Source organism: Quercus suber, unplaced genomic scaffold (assembly GCF_002906115.3).
Source record: "Quercus suber isolate HL8 unplaced genomic scaffold, Cork oak 2.0 scaffold_242, whole genome shotgun sequence".
Classification (NCBI taxonomy): domain Eukaryota; kingdom Viridiplantae; phylum Streptophyta; class Magnoliopsida; order Fagales; family Fagaceae; genus Quercus; species Quercus suber.
This window is the reverse complement of record NW_027069699.1, coordinates 922,720-941,237: the sequence shown is the minus strand read 5'-3', so window position 1 is coordinate 941,237 and position 18,518 is coordinate 922,720. Positions and strand designations below refer to the sequence as shown.

Genomic DNA, 18,518 nt, shown 5'->3' with positions numbered 1-18,518 from the left:
AGAGCATTCACATCAGCTCTTTTATAAATGTGTAAAATACACATTTTGATCACTTTTACATATTTTGCACCCAAAAACCCTTTACATCAGTTCTTTTAAAATCATTCAAATATGTGTAAAACTATAAACGAGCTACAGTACCCGTGTAAATTTACACGGGTACTGTAGCTCTTGTATTTCTTTTTTTAATAGTTTTTTCTCTCTCTCTCTCACTGCCACTCAGCTCCCTCTCTATCTATCACAGACGCTGCCTCTCTTTCTCTCCACAACTTTCATCCTCAGCTCTCTCTTCCCATCTCACATCTCTCACTCTCTCGTTCAAAGCTCACCACCGGAGTTCTCAGCATGCCACCGGAGTTCACAGCATGGCAGCGATGATCGATGGCAAGTCGGCGCTGTGGGTCACAACGTGGCGAGGTCGATAGCGGTGATGATCGGCGATGAGCGTGGCGAGATCGATCGGGGCGATGATCGGCGATGATCGATGAGCTTGGCGAGGTTGATGATCGGTGATGAGCGTGGCGAGGTCGATGATCGGTGATGAGCGTGGCGAGATCGATCGATGACTGTAATCGGCGATGATCGATCGATCGGTGATGTCGGCGATGATCAATCGATCGTGATGATCGGCGATGATCGATGACTGTGGCGACGTCGATCGCGTGATGATCGGCACCGTTGATCTGATGTTGATTTTGGTTGATTTGTGTGGGTTTTGGTTGCTGATGATGGTGGTGATGGTGGCTGGGCGGTGATGATGGTGGCTGTGGGTCTGTGAGAGAGAGGGGCAGTGAGGGAGTAATAATAAAAATTGTAAAATAGAGAATATTTTATTGAATAAACGTGGAAAATAGATAATAGAATAGATAAACTGATGTGGGTGTTTGTAAAAGTGATGGTGTAAAATAGAAAAAAATATGTTTTTCTTGTAAAATAGACAAGAATTTGCATGAGACTGATAGTGTGCTCTTATACAGTTCAATTTTACTTTTGTTTTGGTTCATAGTGGACAGTCATTATGTCGAGTCTTGACGGTTCAATTTGTTCACTACACATCAAACTTTGAACTACACTACTTCTAGAGAGAAAAGTCTAGAAGAAAAGCTACAGAGAAAATCAGAAAAGTCTAGAATAAGAGCTAAAAGCGAAAAGATCTTTTTATAAAATGTGTAATTGATTACATTGTGAGCCACTGAATCTGTTTATATACGAATCAAGTAAAGAATGCTAAGCGTAGAATCAGAGGAATCTATTATACAGATTAACTAACAATTACAATGCTAAAACAGAGGATTAAACCAACTGTATCATTAAAAGCGATGCGTTTAAACTTTAGACATTAAAGGCTGCTCCAAAACGCTGCGTATTGAACTTGAAGTTTAAATGATACGTCGTTTCATCTTCATCGTATCTTCTTCTTTAGACTATCTTACATTCCCCCTCAAACTCAAGGGAGAAGACCACATGAGTTTGGAACACAACAGATGAAAACGAGGTGAAGAAAGACGTTTAGTCAAGAGGTCTGCCAACTAATCTTAAGAAGCAACAAATTTAACTTGAAGATCATGTTGAAGAACACATTCCCTAACAAAATGATAGTCAACCTCAATCTGTTTGTGCGAGCATAGAACACAGGATTTGAGGCAATGGCAGAGCAACACGTTATCAACCAAAGAATAGGAGCAGCATGAAGAAAAAGCCCAAGTCCTTAAGAAGCATTTCAATCCAGCAAAGCTCAGCAACAGCAAAAGCTAAAGCTCTATATTCAACCTCTGTTGAAGAACAAGACACTGTAGGCTGCTTCTTAGCAGACCATGTAAAGGGAATGACCAAGAAACACCACAATACCAAAGATGGATTTCTTGTCCAAAGGGTCACCAGCCCAATCTGCATCACTATAGGCAAATAGAACAAGAGGACCTGGTGTAAAAGACAACCTTGATGAACAATCCCTTGAAGATATCTCAAATCCTCTTAGCAGCTTGAAGATGATTAGAAGTGGATTAGCCATAAACTAACAAGTCTGTTGAACAACAAATGACAAATCCGGCCTTGTAAAAGTAAGATATTGCAGGGCACCAACCAAGTTCTATACAAGGTAGGATCAGGCAGCAAGGGAATATCATCAAGCACAAGATAAGCATTGGGAGAGCAGGGAGTCTTGCAAGGTTTGCATTCTAACATGGAGAATTTGTGAAGAAGATCCAAAGCATATTTGGATTGATGGACAAACAAACCATCAGAAGTGTAATCAATTTGAAGTCCCAGAAGTAATGTAATCTGCCTAAAAAAAAAAAAAAAAACCAAAGTATTGATTCACTTATGGAAATCGGATCATGTCAAATTAATTCAGTTCAGAAAAAAGAAATGTTAGTGTTCTTCAAATCTAAGTACTATCTGGGCTCTCAATACCCCACCAAAACGTTCGGAATTTTCTATGGAGAGCTTGTGCAAATATTCTCCTCACCCGAGCCAATCTGCAGAATCACAAGGTGATAGGTGGATGCTCATTGCGCAATATGCCGATGTCATGAGGAAACGGTCAGTCATATACTTTGGAAATGTCCGTTTGCGACAAATGTGTGGGCTCCGTTTCAAGGAAGGGTTCAGAAATGCCAGTCACACGCCCCAGACTTTTTCTTGCTAGTACGTAATCTTGTGGCAAAACTGACAAAAAAAGGAGTTGGAGAGCTGGGCCATTACAAATTGGACAATATGAAATGCAAGAAACAAGTTTTGTCCACGGGTTTAGACTAGCTAATTCTCACAACTAGCCCGTGGACCCCCTTTTTACTTACCCTTGTATAAATCCATTTAGTTGAATAAAATGATTCTATCTTTCTCAGTAAAAAAGAAAAAAAAAGTACTATGCTCTACTATAATTGCACAGAAACTTAAACATGCAATTAATAGTACTACGCAAGCCATTATTATTATTTTGGTAGAAACAGCGCAAGCCATAATAGTGACACCGAACGTTAACCTAAAGCATATATCTGACACATAAGCGATCACGCAATTACAACATTTAATTTTCTTATGATTAATTATTAATGGTAGAGAAGATGATCATCGATGACGACGATGAGTAAGTTGTGCGAGTTTGACTCAAGCAACAACTCATTCATTTTCTTCAGAGTACGCAGGTAGCTACATTCGACTCGGCGCTTTTGGGGATCCCATGGCCTTAGCAATCTGTCTGAGCTCAAATTTCTGAATCTTCCCAGTTGAAGTCTTGGGCAGCTCATCCTTGAACACCACTGTCTTCGGAACCATGTAGTGGGCCAACCTTGCCCTACAAAACTCCATAATCTCATTCTCACTTGGCTTATTGCTCGACCCTTTCAAGCTCACAAATGCACATGGCGTTTCACCCCAGTACTCATCTGGCCGAGCCACCACAGCCGCCTCGTTAATCTCTGGATGCGTGTAAAGCACTGACTCAACCTCCACACTGCTCAAGTTCTCTCCGCCACTGATAATAACATCCTTTGACCGATCTTTGATCTCCAAATACCCATCTGGGTGTATCACTCCCACGTCCCCAGTGTAAAACCAACCATTTTCTCTCATGCACTTGGAGGTTGCCACTGGGTCTTTCAGATAACCAAGCATCAAACACCCACCTCTCAATACGATCTCACCCGTCGTTAACCCATCTCGTTTCACACTCACTCCTGACTCTTTGTCCACCACCTCCACTTCACTCATTCCAATAGTCCTCACTCCTTGTCTTGCTTTTAACCTCGCTTTCTCTGTAGCTGGAAACTTGTTCCACTCTGATTTCCACGCGCATGAAACTACAATACTACCTGCTTCAGTCAACCCGTACCCATGACTCACTACAAAACCCAGTGACTCAGCTTTATGGAGTATAGTAGCCGGTGGTGGAGAACCGGCTGTGAGTACCTGAACCGGGTTTTTGAGTGGTTTGGCGGTGGGAGAGTTTGATAGCATGTTGAGCACCACAGGTGCACCACACATGTGAGTCACGCCGTGCTTTTCAATCAGACGGTAGACAATGGTGGCGTCGAATCTACGGAGGCAGATGTTGGTAGCACCCATTGCTGCCATGCCCCAAGAGAAACACCACCCGTTACTATGAAACATAGGTAGAGTCCACAAGTAAACTGGTTGTTTTGGTACGGACCAGTCTATGAGTGCATCAAGTGCTGCGATGGTTGTTCCTCTGTGGCTATGGACAACTCCTTTAGGAGCTGAGGTTGTCCCGGACGTGTAGTTTAGGATCATCGGGTCCCACTCATTCTCTGGCCGGACCCACTTGAAGTTAGGATCACCTTTCTCCACCAGACCTTCGTAAGTGTCAGGAAAATCATCTGTCGATGAGATCTCATCGTCAGTGATGAGGACGAGACGTGGGGGATTCACGTGTTGTGGGAAGAGAGAGATGGCTTCGATGATGAGAGGGAGTGAGAGACAGTCAACGAAGACAAGCTTGGATTCGCTGTGAATGAGGAGAGTAGAAACAGTGCGAGCGTCGAGACGAGTGTTGATGTTGTTCAGAATGGCACCGGACATAGGGACTGCAAATTGGAGCTCGTACATGGCAGGGATGTTGGGGGCTACGACGGAAACCACGTCGTGGCCCCTCTTGATGACAATGCGGAGTGATACGATTGATGAGGCTAGTTGGAGGCAACGACGGTGAGTCTGAGACCAGGTGTAGGTAGTGTTGTTGTAGACAATAGAAGGGCAATCGCCATACACAGTCGCTGCTCTTTCTAAGAAACCTAATGGAGTCAGAGAAGACGACTTCACTGGCCTTGCTTTTAGTTCTTCCATTCACCCACCGATACGCTCACGGCACACACACTCACTCACTGTCTCTAATTCAAACACACATAGCGACTCCTCTCTGAGTATATCAGGTTTCCGTAACATAATTTTCAACTCTCACGCCCTAATATGACTCACACGCAAACGGAAAAATACAATACATCAACATCATGCCTCGGTGACTTAACATGAGTCCTCCCCTCAAGTGGAGCCCACCCTCTTGTGAGTGGGATGACTCATGTTTGTTATCTACGTGTTTTCTCCTCTACTTCTTGTATGAGTTATATTTATGGATGTTGTTTATTACATATATTTACACACAATCAACAGAAAATTAGTTCATATTTATTAAATACCTTTTACTAAATACTTCTTCCGTTCTATTTTGTTTGCCTTATTTGAAAAGTCAAACTTTTTAAAAGAACATCATTTATTATCTTGTCTATCTTTTAAAATTGTATAAGTTTTCAAAACTACCATTAAATAAATTTATCAAAAAATTAAATTATTAATAAAATAAAAGTATAATAGAAACATTAGTAAATTAATAACTTTATTTTTAGCAACATGACAATATTTTAGGACATCTCAAAATAGAATAGATGACAAACAAAGTGGGACGGAGGTAGTACTTTTTAAATATCTATATCCAGGATGGAGTTATTCATTGACTAAGGGGGCAGTGGCCCTCCCCCAGAATTTTTTAAAAAATCCTAATAATACATGTATTCTGATTTTTTTTTTTTTTTAACATTTAGCTCGAAGATAATTACTCTTGGCTCCCCTCTCCCCAAAAATTTACAAATTGGCTCTTAGAACCCAACCAAAAAAAAAAAAAAAAAAACCAACACTTTATTACAAATTGGCTCTTAGAACCCAACCAACAAAAAAAAAAAAAAAAGCCATCACTTTAGTTGATGGCCTCTTCATAAACAAACAAACAAGATCCCAAAAACAAATAACAAATCCTTAAACTATGAAATATAAAAAAGAAAACCTTTTTGGCATCCCGTTCTGTGTTGTTCTTGAAGAATGAGGAGGCAAAACAAAGAAATTTACCAAACACTGTAATACCTGGAAAGTCCCTCACTTTACTCTGCTTAGAATGTTTATTTGAGAGAGACGAATGATTTGTACTTAGACTACTCTCACTCACTCTTGACTCTTTTTTGTGTGTGGCCATAAGCTAAGGGAATACAACTATTTGACTTGTTAAGTTTGTGAGCTACATGTGTAGCTTTTAAATTTTAAGAAAATACTTCTAATATTTAACTTGTTAAATTGGTTTAACTTGAATGTTGAGACATAATTAATATGATAAATTGGTTTAACTTGGTGAAAAATACTATATCTAAGTTTTGTCTTCAATATATATTTAAAGTGAGCTACAAATTTTAACAGATAAATATGATAAATTGATGTGTCATCCTTCACAAAAAAGTAATTAACATTTTTTTTTTTTTGGTTGAAGTAGACATAATCACATGCTTTAATACATGAGTTTGTAAGTTTTTTTAGTATGTAGCTTAAGAATTTTTCTATATACATATGGAATTTTCTTATCTTCTCTTTGTTTACATATTATTTTCAATTCTCAATCAGTAGAGGTATAAGGTTTGAAATTAATGAAACATTTGAAAATTAATTAAATAAATAACAAAAAGAACTAATAGAAACATTAATTTTTATAAGATAGTCTCATTGAGTTAGGAATCAATAAATTTTTTTAGCATATATTTTGCCCCCCTAAGTCTAAAGTCTGGCTCTATATGTCCCTGTCTCTTATCTATATAAACAGAAATACAAACAAATGTTTGAAATTACTCAATCTCAATCTTTCAAGATTATATTCTAATATAATTTATGTGGGATGAACGAATCTTTCCACAATCAAGTATTGTTCACTTTGAGAATGAGCCGAAGAATCGATGTCACCCTTACGAATTTGTTCAATCCTACATTGAAGAGAGACGCCTCCCATTATTACTTTATAAGCACTTGGCCTAAGAAATGGTGTACCATAGTGTGTGTCACACACAGTACTATCTACATTAATATATGTGTTTATCTCACTTCTAAGCCATTAAATAATAATAATTTACATCTAATTAAATAAACTAAGAATTTCATGACAAAGAGCCAGAATAAGAAACATAACCCGTATCCCAAAAAAATACCATAACCCATATGATCAATTATGAGAATTTTTTTTTAATTTAAAAGTAAACCAGCTTAAAAGAAGACACGTTGTCCTTATCTGATAATTAGCTCAAGTGATGCAGTGGCTCTAATTGAATATGTAGAATCTTCTACAGCCTTGGCTAATAGGTAGCTTACCTTTCAACTTGCTGCATTTGTTCATAGATGTTCAATTCGATGCTACACTCACCAATCGAAAACAGACTTTCTTGTATTTGTGTCGTTGGAAACCATACACTACCTTTTTCTATGGAAACGGCAATGTAAGAAATGCAAGAAGGGACCATTTCAGCATTGGGCCAAAAAATAAAGTAATGCTAAAAATTAAGGTTGGCCATTGCTAAGAGAAGCAATGGAGTGTTGGCCATTGCTAAAACTAAAAAGCAATTGCTTGGTACATTCTAAAAGCAAATCACTTGTTCATTTTGGTTGCCTAGAAAACCTTTCACATAAGTTTTCGAGGGTATCTAGATACCCTTGTCTTGTTTTCTACTCAAACTCGTAATTTGTAGAAAGTTTTACTCTTGAGAGGTTTAGTGAACTGCAGTATATTCTTGAGATTTTATGAACTGCAGTATATTCTTTTTCATATAACAAATAAAAAGTCTAATCTCTTGATCATATGAATAAAATAAAAAAAGGTTTTTTCTTTTATGCCGATGTCACCTAACTGTGTGGTTAACAATGAACTTGTTGTACCCTTGTTAATTATAGAACAGAAAGACTTGCCCATGTTCATTGCTTATATAAAAATTTCGCAATATCGTTTCAATTCTAAGGGAAAAGTTAGCTGTTAAGTTAATGAAATAATGGGGTTTATTACTGGGGTTCCTCTTCCATATTTATTCTTGCTTGGCTGCTTGTTGGTAGGTCTACAAGCTAAATCAATCTCATCAAAGAGGACCACACATATATTGTCAGCATGGACGAGTCCCTCATTCCTAAACCCTTCACTAATCATCACAACTGGTACTCGTCAATCATCACCATCACTTGTGTATGCTTATCAATCATCACCATCACTTGTGTATACTTATCAATCATAACCCTGCTTCATTCGATAGTTATCAATCATCACCATCACTTGTGTATGCTTATCAGCATGTTTTTAGTGGTTTTTATGCTCTCGTCTCTTTGTATGAACTAGAGGCTCTAAAAAAAGTCGCTGGGGTTCATCTCTGCTATAAAGGATAGGAGTCTCATTCTTCATACCACTCACGCACCTAAGTTTCTCAACCTCAATACTTTCACAGGTCTATGGCCTGCTTCGAATTATGGTGAAGACGTTATCGTTGGTGTCATTGACTCTGGAGTGTGGCCAGAAAGTGAGAGCTTCAAAGACACTGGCATGCCTCCAAAAGTTCCAAAAAATGGTAGGGAACGTGTGAGGTGGGACAAAATTTCAATTCCTCCATGCGTAATGCAAAGCTCATAGGAGTCAGGTACTTCAATAAGGCTCTAATTGAAAAAAAATCCCAACATTAAGATTGGCATGAACTCTGCTAGGGATACTAGAGGGCATGGGAGTCATACTTCTATAATCGCTGGGAATTATGTAAACAAAGCAAATTATTTTGGTTATGCTTCTGGAATAGCAAAGGGTGTTGCACCACGAGCTAGGCTAGAAATTTACAAGGTTTCTTGGGATGAAGGAAGCTATGGCTCTGATGCTCTTGCTGCTATGGACCAAGCAGTTGCTGATGGTGTTGAAATAATTTCCATCTCTATGTCCTCTCGTGCAAATGAAGTACAACTACATAGGGATTTTTTGGCAAAAGCTTCATTTAGTGCGTTGGAGAAAGGGGTGCTGCTTTCAACTTCGGCTGGGAATAATGGGTCGTTAGGCAATGAAATCATACGCAATGGATACCCATGGGTCTTAACTGTTACAGCCGGCAACATTGATCGTTGGTATGCCGGAACTTTGACTCTAGGAAATGGGTTCACCATTACTGGATTGATCACTTTCATTGGCAATGGAGTACTCAAAAACCTGCCACTTGTGTATGACAAAAGGCTATATGCGGCAAAATTTGTTGAATAATAACTTTTTAGAAGAATTTTTGGTGAATAGCATGTATTTGAAATTATTTAGTTATATAGACTGTTTTTAGAACCCAAGTTTGGCAAAATTAAGTTCAACAAACTTGAGGTCCAACGAGTATAAGTCTGATATGAAATTAAAATTAAAATAAATAAAAAAACCACATAGAACTCGAGTTTCCTAAACTCGAGTTCCAGGCCTATATATGAAAATTCTCACACCATGAACACAATGAACACACCCAACAAAGTCAAACCCAAAAAATCAAAACTATAAACTTCATGCCCAAAAATAATCAAACCCAGGCAAGTTAAACAATCAAAGATCAAACACAACACACACCATTAGACCCAAAAACCATTCGAATCCACCAACCCACATAGGAAATTCATTGAACCAAACAGATCTATTGAAGCACCCACCGAAGCCTATCACCAAACCAAGCCAAACAAAATCCCAGCAAACCCATTCTCTCCCTCACATTCGTGACCCATCAAGCCGCAAAACCCATACCCGTTGACCATCGTGACCCATCATAACACAAAAACCATACACACATCAGCTGTCGTAACCCATCAGAGCACAACAACCCAAATACCCATCGTCGTGACACATCAACCAACTATGGAGAGAGAATGGGTTTGTGCAAAATGGACAGAGAAAGAGGATTTGAGTTGAAAGCCACCACCATAATGGCAGTGGCGATTTGTTGCTAGCAATAGTGATGGGTCTAAACTGGGCTAGAAATCGAGTTTGCTCAACTCTATTTCCATGTGTTTTTTTTTTTTTTTAATTTTTAAATCCACATTAGACGACTAAACCAATTAGAACTCGAGTTTGGCAAACTCAAGTTCCAAAAACAATCTACATAACTAAATAACTTCAAACGCATGCTATTCACCAAAAGATTTTCTAAAAATGTACTATTCAGCAAATTTTGCCTATAAGAGCAACTGCATCAGTCCATGCAAAATTCTTGTCTATTTTGCAAGAAAAAACATATTTTTTTTCTATTTTACACACTCACTATTACAAAACACCCACATCAGTTTATCTATTCTATTATCTATTTTATTTAAACTAGTTACTAGCCCATGCGATGCACGAAATAGTTATACAAAATATGCAATATCAATAATTGTTTTAAATTCATAAAAACAAAAATTAAACTAAAATGTAAGTTAAGATATATACTTCCCCATATATATATTTAACTATTAATAAGACCACACATTACATATGCAAACTTATCATGATTAGTTTTATGCTGCAAAGAAAGCATGCAAGATAGGAATAATAATTAGATCAAAATAAATTCAAAATGTGAAGATGCACCAACAGGGAGTGGTTGAATGAAAATTTTAAAAAACATCTCTCTTCACTTGAGACAATCATAATCCTAATGCATTTGGAATTCAAGAAAGTATTCAACATTGACCAAAATAACTACAAGTGAAAAAAATCAAATCAAATACAAACCTATTTCAACTATATAGAGTAGCATCTCCTATAAAATTAAATTTAACGGGATTACCTATGTTGGGTAACTTTTTCTTTTCTTTCTCAACTAAGAATAATATCAACACAAATTATAAATAAGAAGAACCATCAGGTGAGGCGACTATGATCGCATGTGTGGGTTTTATTAATAAGCAAGAGAGTCATAGTCACTACATTAAAGCGAAATTCCAATTAGCAATTATTAACAAATTAACAGAAATTAAAAATTATTAAGAAAGTTGCTATGGAGGCGTAGTTGTACCAAAATTCATACCGTATGTTATAATTGTTGACATCACCTCATAAGATTGATTCATAATCTATGTCCATTACAGCTTTGGTTATCTCCATTACTCTTTATGCCCAAAACTGAATCCATAACAAAGGGCACAAATCAATGATTTAAAAATTGAATAATTGCTTTATAATCACAAAAATTTTCATCATGTAACAATATTAATATAATCAGGTCATGGTAAACAAATATCTAAACTTGATTGCAAGATTTATAACTATACGCTATCATTGAAGACCTAGGGACGGAACTAGGACTTAGAGTTAGGGGGGGCAAAAGTATAAACAATTTTTTTTTTTTGAAACTCCAAGTAAGCATTTATTTAGAAGAGAAATGCTATGTCCACAATATTTTCACTACATTTTCACAACAAATCGTAAGTGGTAGGTTATTATTGGTTGTCATGAGTGAGCTAAAAAGTAATTTAAGTCGTGGATTCAAATTAAAACCAATAACAACTTACCGCATGTGATTTGTTATAAAAATGTTGTGGACGTAGCACTTCTCAATTTAGAAAGTTAAGCTTCTTTTTTTTTGGGTGTTTTGTGTGTTGTCAAATGTGTGTGGGAGTTCACTTAGACTAGTTAGAATTGGCTTTGAAATTTATTTTATTTTATTTTATTTTTTGTTTTTGTCTTGTGTGGGTTTGTTTTGGGGTCTTGTTTGGGTTTAAGTTTGTTATTGGTAAATTTTGTTGTTAAGCTTGTTAAATTTATTTCAAATTTTAGATCAATAAAAATTTTTAAGCCTTTAAAAAGATCAATAATATTGTTGAGAGGGCAAAGTGCAAATTTATTGAAACAAATTGCTAAAATTAATACACACATGTATGTATATATATACACTAAAAAAATTTTGAAAAAATTTACAGGGGGCCACTGCCCCCCCTAGTCCAACTATAGTTCCGTCACTGATTGAAGGTTGAAAAATCAGCAATCAAGCATTATTCAACACTTGCACCACTTATAAATATCCATTGCCGGTTGCACTAATTCGTAAAAATCAGCAATCAAGTATTATTCAACACTTGCACCACTTATAAATATGTATTGGAGTTGGATTGGGTTTTGGAGTCTCATCGAGAATTAATGTGTCTTTTGTTTTTGTTTCAATGTGAGCATGTTATGGACTAATGATAAATAATATAGTGAGGAAAGAACACATTTGTTTAAGAAAAATGATAATGATGAATTTGAGTTTAAATTGGACTTGTTAGAAAGATAAAATAATGATGAATTTGAGTTTAAGGCTGCATTTGAATCGAGTGAAAAGTATTTCCAGAAATACTTTTCAGTATTTACGGGTGTTTGGTTGCGCACGGAAAACCAATTTTCTGGAAATTAATTTCCGTTGACTAATGGTCAAGGCTAAAAATCATTTCAGCTTCCATTTTCACTTCAAATACAATTTTCCGGAAAAGAGAAATAGAGCACGAAGAGAGAGAGAGAGAGAGAGAGAGAAGGAAGAAACGGAGAGCCCAGATCGAAGAGAGAGAGCCCAGCTCGCCGGTGCGAGTTCGCCGGCAAACCCATCTTCACGATCACCACGACCCACCGATCTTCGAACCAGAGCCGGCGACCCACGAACCCAAAGCCCAAACCGTTCGACCCAGACGTTCGATCCATCGCCTTCGACCTTCGACCGATGACCCAGACCTTCGAACCAGACCTTTGACGACCCAGACCTTCGACCCAGATGTCGTCGTCGACCCATTGCCGAGACCCAGACCCAGACCCATCTCAGTTTTATTTTTCAAACTCGCCGGAATCAATTTGTTGTTGTTGTTGTTGTTGTTGTGTTGCCGGAATCAATTTTTTTTTCGTTGTTGTTGTTGTGTTGTTGTTGTTGCCGGAATCAATTTGTTGTTGTTGTCGCCGGAATCATTTTTTTTTTTTTTTGTTGTTGTTGTGTTGTTGTGGTGGCCAGAATCAATTTTTTGTTGTTGTTGTTGTCGCGGGAATCAATTTTTTGTTATTGTTGTTCTGTTGTTGTTGCCGGAAAATAACATTTTCCAAACAGAACCAAACACATGAAAATATTTTCCACAACAATTTTCATAATACAACCAAACACTTAAAAATATTTTCTTTTTTCAGAAAATAGCATTTCCGGAAAATAGGTATTTTCCGGAAAATATTTTACGAGAACCAAACGGACCCTAAGTTGGACTTGTTAGAGATATAGAGTTTCAGTCATTGTTAAGTTTTGACTAAACAAAAATAATCTTATTTAAATATTGTGCTGACGTGAAAAATTGTGAAAATTCCAGAAGTTTCGGTTTTATATATATATATATATAATAATATTTATTTAATTTTTTATTATATCAAACAAACCACTATCCACATGACCCCACCCACCTTTTTCTTTTTTTGTTGTGAGAAGAAGACAGATGAGAGAGCAACCTGATGGCAAGAGAGAAAAAAAGAATAAAAAAGTCATTTGCACATGAACAATAATCATGCATATATGCACGATTACTGTTTGTTTACAAAGCAGTTTTATATATTTGCACATTTGTATGAGTACTGATGTGAGTGTTTTTTGAGTTAAAATGTGCAAAATTGAGCACTATCTTCCTTTGCCATGGAGATCGTCGTCTTGCCTAACGAATAGAACGTATAGCCAAGTCATACTCATACGTATTGGGAGCTATATTTATTACCAACAATTCATGAAAGAGACACCTTCTCCTTGTATGGTAATTACATCAAGTGATGGGGTAGCCCTCAGCTACCATGACATTCTTCCAGACCATTACAGGGATTAAGCCTGCACCAAGTGTAGTTGCTAATGCATTAAGAGGTCCTTCAAGATTTCCAGGCATATTGAAGCCTGATGTAATGACACCTGGAGCACTCTAGTTTTGGTTGCTTGGCCTTCAAATATTGAAGTAGGTACAGAACGGAAACAGAGAGCTTTACACAGTGACTACACAATTTTGTCTAGAACATCTATAGCTTGCCCACATGCTACTGGTGTGGCTGCACTTCTAAAACGTGCACATCCAGATTGGAGTCCTACTGCTATTAAATCTGCCATTATGACTACTGCTGATACATATTATAATACTCATAATTCAATAAAGGATAACAAGAATAATTCAATTGCTTCACCTTTAGCTATGGGAGCAGGTCAAATTCATCCCAATTAAGCACTCGATCCGGGTCTAATCTATGATGCAACCCCACAAGACTGAATTTCTTATGCTCTATGAACCTTGATGAGAACAAAATCTTGAGTATTACTAGATCAAAAAAAATATGATTGCTCAAAGTCTTCTTCTGATTGTAATTACCCATCATTTGTTGTGTTAAACTGTCACAATAGAACATCAATCGGTCAGAATTTTCAAAGAATTGTTACCTATGTAGGAGAAGGTGCTACGACTTACAAGGCAAATGTCACACTGCGAAAAGGTTCAACGGTTACAGTTTCACCAACAACGTTGCTGTTTAGAAATAAGCTTGAGAAGTAGTCATATACAGTTACTATAAGATCTGAAGGGAACAACAATGGAGAAGTTTCATTTGGTGCACTTACCTGGGTTGAAGAAAATGGAAATCATACAGTAAATCCCATTGTCATATTGCTTATTCTGATGTATGTTATATTCCTATTTTTTTTCAAAAAACAAAAGGCGAGAATATGCGATGATTTTCTAGTGCATCAACTAGATGTAAATCATGAATAAAAATGCTTTGACATTGTTTATGTTTAATACTTAAAAATCTCTCTCTTTCTTTCTTACTCTTACCAAAATGACTTTCTTGCAAGCATAAATAAAAATATCACATACAGGAATAAAAATCTCTCTCTTTCTTTCTTACTCTTAATAAAGCTATATATAGTTGCAATCATTTAATGTGGATGAATTATAGAACATCCAACCAAATATAAAATATGTTAAGATGGCTGGATTAAATTTTCATAACAAGTTCAAAGAAGTAAAAACTACTTTTTTTTTTAAGAATAAAATAACATAAAATGGTATTTCATGCGTGCATTTGAACGTTAACCACAAGTTGTTATGCACCTGGATGGGTTACAACTTACAAGTAGTTGTACAAGTTACCAAATAATGTTAGCTTAGAGTATGATATTAGAAATACTACCAATTTTTACCATATAAGCTTTACTACTAATTTTTCCTCAAAAAAAAAAGCTTTACAAGCTAATTTATCACTAATTATAAAAATAAATTCAAACATTCATTTATTAATTGTTAAAGTCCATCAATTACATTCATTGTTATATTAGTTTTTAAAAAATTTATACTAAAATTTGTACTATATTTAACATTTTTTTTCCTTTTAATTATCTAGGTAACAGAGTTCCACTTAAAATCTTCACAAAAAAACGACCAGAAATATTATAATAAAAATCTTTGTTTACTCATTCATAACACGTACATATGAGCACAAATCAAAGTCTCTCAAAGCCCAAAAGAAATTAAAAGGAATAAAAAAGATTCAACTAGAAGTTTTATGAAAACCATAAAGGAGAGAGTTCTAAAAAAAAATGGTTGAACCTCACCGGAAGTAGTACGGTTTTTTTTTTTTTTTTTTTTTTTGGCAAGAGAGAAAAAAAGAATAAAAAAGTCATTTGCACATGAACAATAATCATGCATATATGCACGATTACTGTTTGTTTACAAAGCAGTTTTATATATTTGCACATTTGTATGAGTACTGATGTGAGTGTTTTTTGAGTTAAAATGTGCAAAATTGAGCACTATCTTCCTTTGCCATGGAGATCGTCGTCTTGCCTAACGAATAGAACGTATAGCCAAGTCATACTCATACGTATTGGGAGCTATATTTATTACCAACAATTCATGAAAGAGACACCTTCTCCTTGTATGGTAATTACATCAAGTGATGGGGTAGCCCTCAGCTACCATGACATTCTTCCAGACCATTACAGGGATTAAGCCTGCACCAAGTGTAGTTGCTAATGCATTAAGAGGTCCTTCAAGATTTCCAGGCATATTGAAGCCTGATGTAATGACACCTGGTGCACTCTAGTTTTGGTTGCTTGGCCTTCAAATATTGAAGTAGGTACAGAACGGAAACAGAGAGCTTTACACAGTGACTACACAATTTTGTCTAGAACATCTATAGCTTGCCCACATGCTACTGGTGTGGCTGCACTTCTAAAACGTGCACATCCAGATTGGAGTCCTACTGCTATTAAATCTGCCATTATGACTACTGCTGATACATATTATAATACTCATAATTCAATAAAGGATAACAAGAATAATTCAATTGCTTCACCTTTAGCTATGGGAGCAGGTCAAATTCATCCCAATTAAGCACTCGATCCGGGTCTAATCTATGATGCAACCCCACAAGACTGAATTTCTTATGCTCTATGAACCTTGATGAGAACAAAATCTTGAGTATTACTAGATCAAAAAAAATATGATTGCTCAAAGTCTTCTTCTGATTGTAATTACCCATCATTTGTTGTGTTAAACTGTCACAATAGAACATCAATCGGTCAGAATTTTCAAAGAATTGTTACCTATGTAGGAGAAGGTGCTACGACTTACAAGGCAAATGTCACACTGCGAAAAGGTTCAACGGTTACAGTTTCACCAACAACGTTGCTGTTTAGAAATAAGCTTGAGAAGTAGTCATATACAGTTACTATAAGATCTGAAGGGAACAACAATGGAGAAGTTTCATTTGGTGCACTTACCTGGGTTGAAGAAAATGGAAATCATACAGTAAATCCCATTGTCATATTGCTTATTCTGATGTATGTTATATTCCTATTTTTTTTCAAAAAACAAAAGGCGAGAATATGCGATGATTTTCTAGTGCATCAACTAGATGTAAATCATGAATAAAAATGCTTTGACATTGTTTATGTTTAATACTTAAAAATCTCTCTCTTTCTTTCTTACTCTTACCAAAATGACTTTCTTGCAAGCATAAATAAAAATATCACATACAGGAATAAAAATCTCTCTCTTTCTTTCTTACTCTTAATAAAGCTATATATAGTTGCAATCATTTAATGTGGATGAATTATAGAACATCCAACCAAATATAAAATATGTTAAGATGGCTGGATTAAATTTTCATAACAAGTTCAAAGAAGTAAAAACTACTTTTTTTTTTAAGAATAAAATAACATAAAATGGTATTTCATGCGTGCATTTGAACGTTAACCACAAGTTGTTATGCACCTGGATGGGTTACAACTTACAAGTAGTTGTACAAGTTACCAAATAATGTTAGCTTAGAGTATGATATTAGAAATACTACCAATTTTTACCATATAAGCTTTACTACTAATTTTTCCTCAAAAAAAAAAGCTTTACAAGCTAATTTATCACTAATTATAAAAATAAATTCAAACATTCATTTATTAATTGTTAAAGTCCATCAATTACATTCATTGTTATATTAGTTTTTAAAAAATTTATACTAAAATTTGTACTATATTTAACATTTTTTTTCCTTTTAATTATCTAGGTAACAGAGTTCCACTTAAAATCTTCACAAAAAAACGACCAGAAATATTATAATAAAAATCTTTGTTTACTCATTCATAACACGTACATATGAGCACAAATCAAAGTCTCTCAAAGCCCAAAAGAAATTAAAAGGAATAAAAAAGATTCAACTAGAAGTTTTATGAAAACCATAAAGGAGAGAGTTCTAAAAAAAAATGGTTGAACCTCACCGGAAGTAGTACGGTTTTTTTTTTTTTTTTTTTTTGGGTTCATGAATAAAAGTAGTGGTTAATATGGTAAAAAAATGGTTACCTGATATGCAACCTAACTCCAAATTGGAATCAAGTACAATACTGCCAAAAACTTATGGAAGAAAAAGTTGGATTTCTCACAGCCTTCCCACGGACAAAGCTTTGTGCCGATTGACCATTAGCAGCAATCTCGTTCTAGATCTAGGCCTATGATTTATTATTCTGATATTCTCCCCCAATAGATTTCGGTCCAATGGATATATTTCGGTTCATTCCGACTATTTTAGTCTTTTCTAGTCTACTTCAATTTAACTTGGCTTATTTAGTCAACTTCAATCCATTCTTTTTCTTTTTCTTTTTATTTTTTGAGAAGGGACTTCAATCCATTTAATTAAATCTTAGGGTTCGTTTGGTTAGAAGAATAGAAAAGTAGGAGGATAGAAAAAATTTTAATTTCCCTCATTTTGTTCGGTTGGGAGTAAAAAAGTGAAGGGATAAAAACAAATTGTATAAATTTATTCATATACCTTTGTTAAAAAAATGATGCCCAATTGAAACAAAAATGTGACAAACAACCAAAATAAAATTCAGTCATCCAAATTTATTAAAAAATAAAAATCATGTCTAAAAAAAAAAAACCGGAATGAGAACAAAAGAAACACTTAACAAGGGTACTAAAGCCTAGGAAAGCAAATGAAAAAATAAATTGAGAACAAAAAAAAAATTTATTAAAATTGGAATTTAATAAAAAAACAAAACAAAACAATACGTACTGAAGTGAAGGAGTTCATGTGCAACTTGCACATGAGTATTTTTGTCCACTTATCAAACTTTCCCCACCAAGTTTTCTCTCAATTTAAAAAAAAAAAAAAAAAAACACTTTTTGATAGACTCAAGTAAGCCCACTATCATTTCTCTTTCTCTCCCTCTCTCATCCAAGCATCTTTCAAAAAGTTTTACTTC

The 18,518-nt window shown here is 35.6% G+C and overlaps 1 protein-coding gene and 1 pseudogene across 1 annotated transcript; one reads left to right on the top strand and one right to left on the bottom strand.

Moving 5' to 3' along the window:
* Positions 1-2,906: 2,906 nt before the first annotated feature.
* LOC111985754 (2-methylpropanoate--CoA ligase CCL4) lies at positions 2,907-4,944 on the bottom strand. The gene has a single exon (XM_024017402.2). It carries the CDS (start codon positions 4,801-4,803, stop codon positions 3,151-3,153), a length of 1,653 nt encoding a protein of 550 aa, XP_023873170.2. The 5' UTR covers positions 4,804-4,944; the 3' UTR covers positions 2,907-3,150.
* Positions 4,945-7,805: 2,861 nt separating this feature from the next.
* LOC111985761 (subtilisin-like protease SBT3) lies at positions 7,806-17,327 on the top strand (annotated as a pseudogene).
* The last annotated feature ends 1,191 nt before the right edge of the window (positions 17,328-18,518 follow it).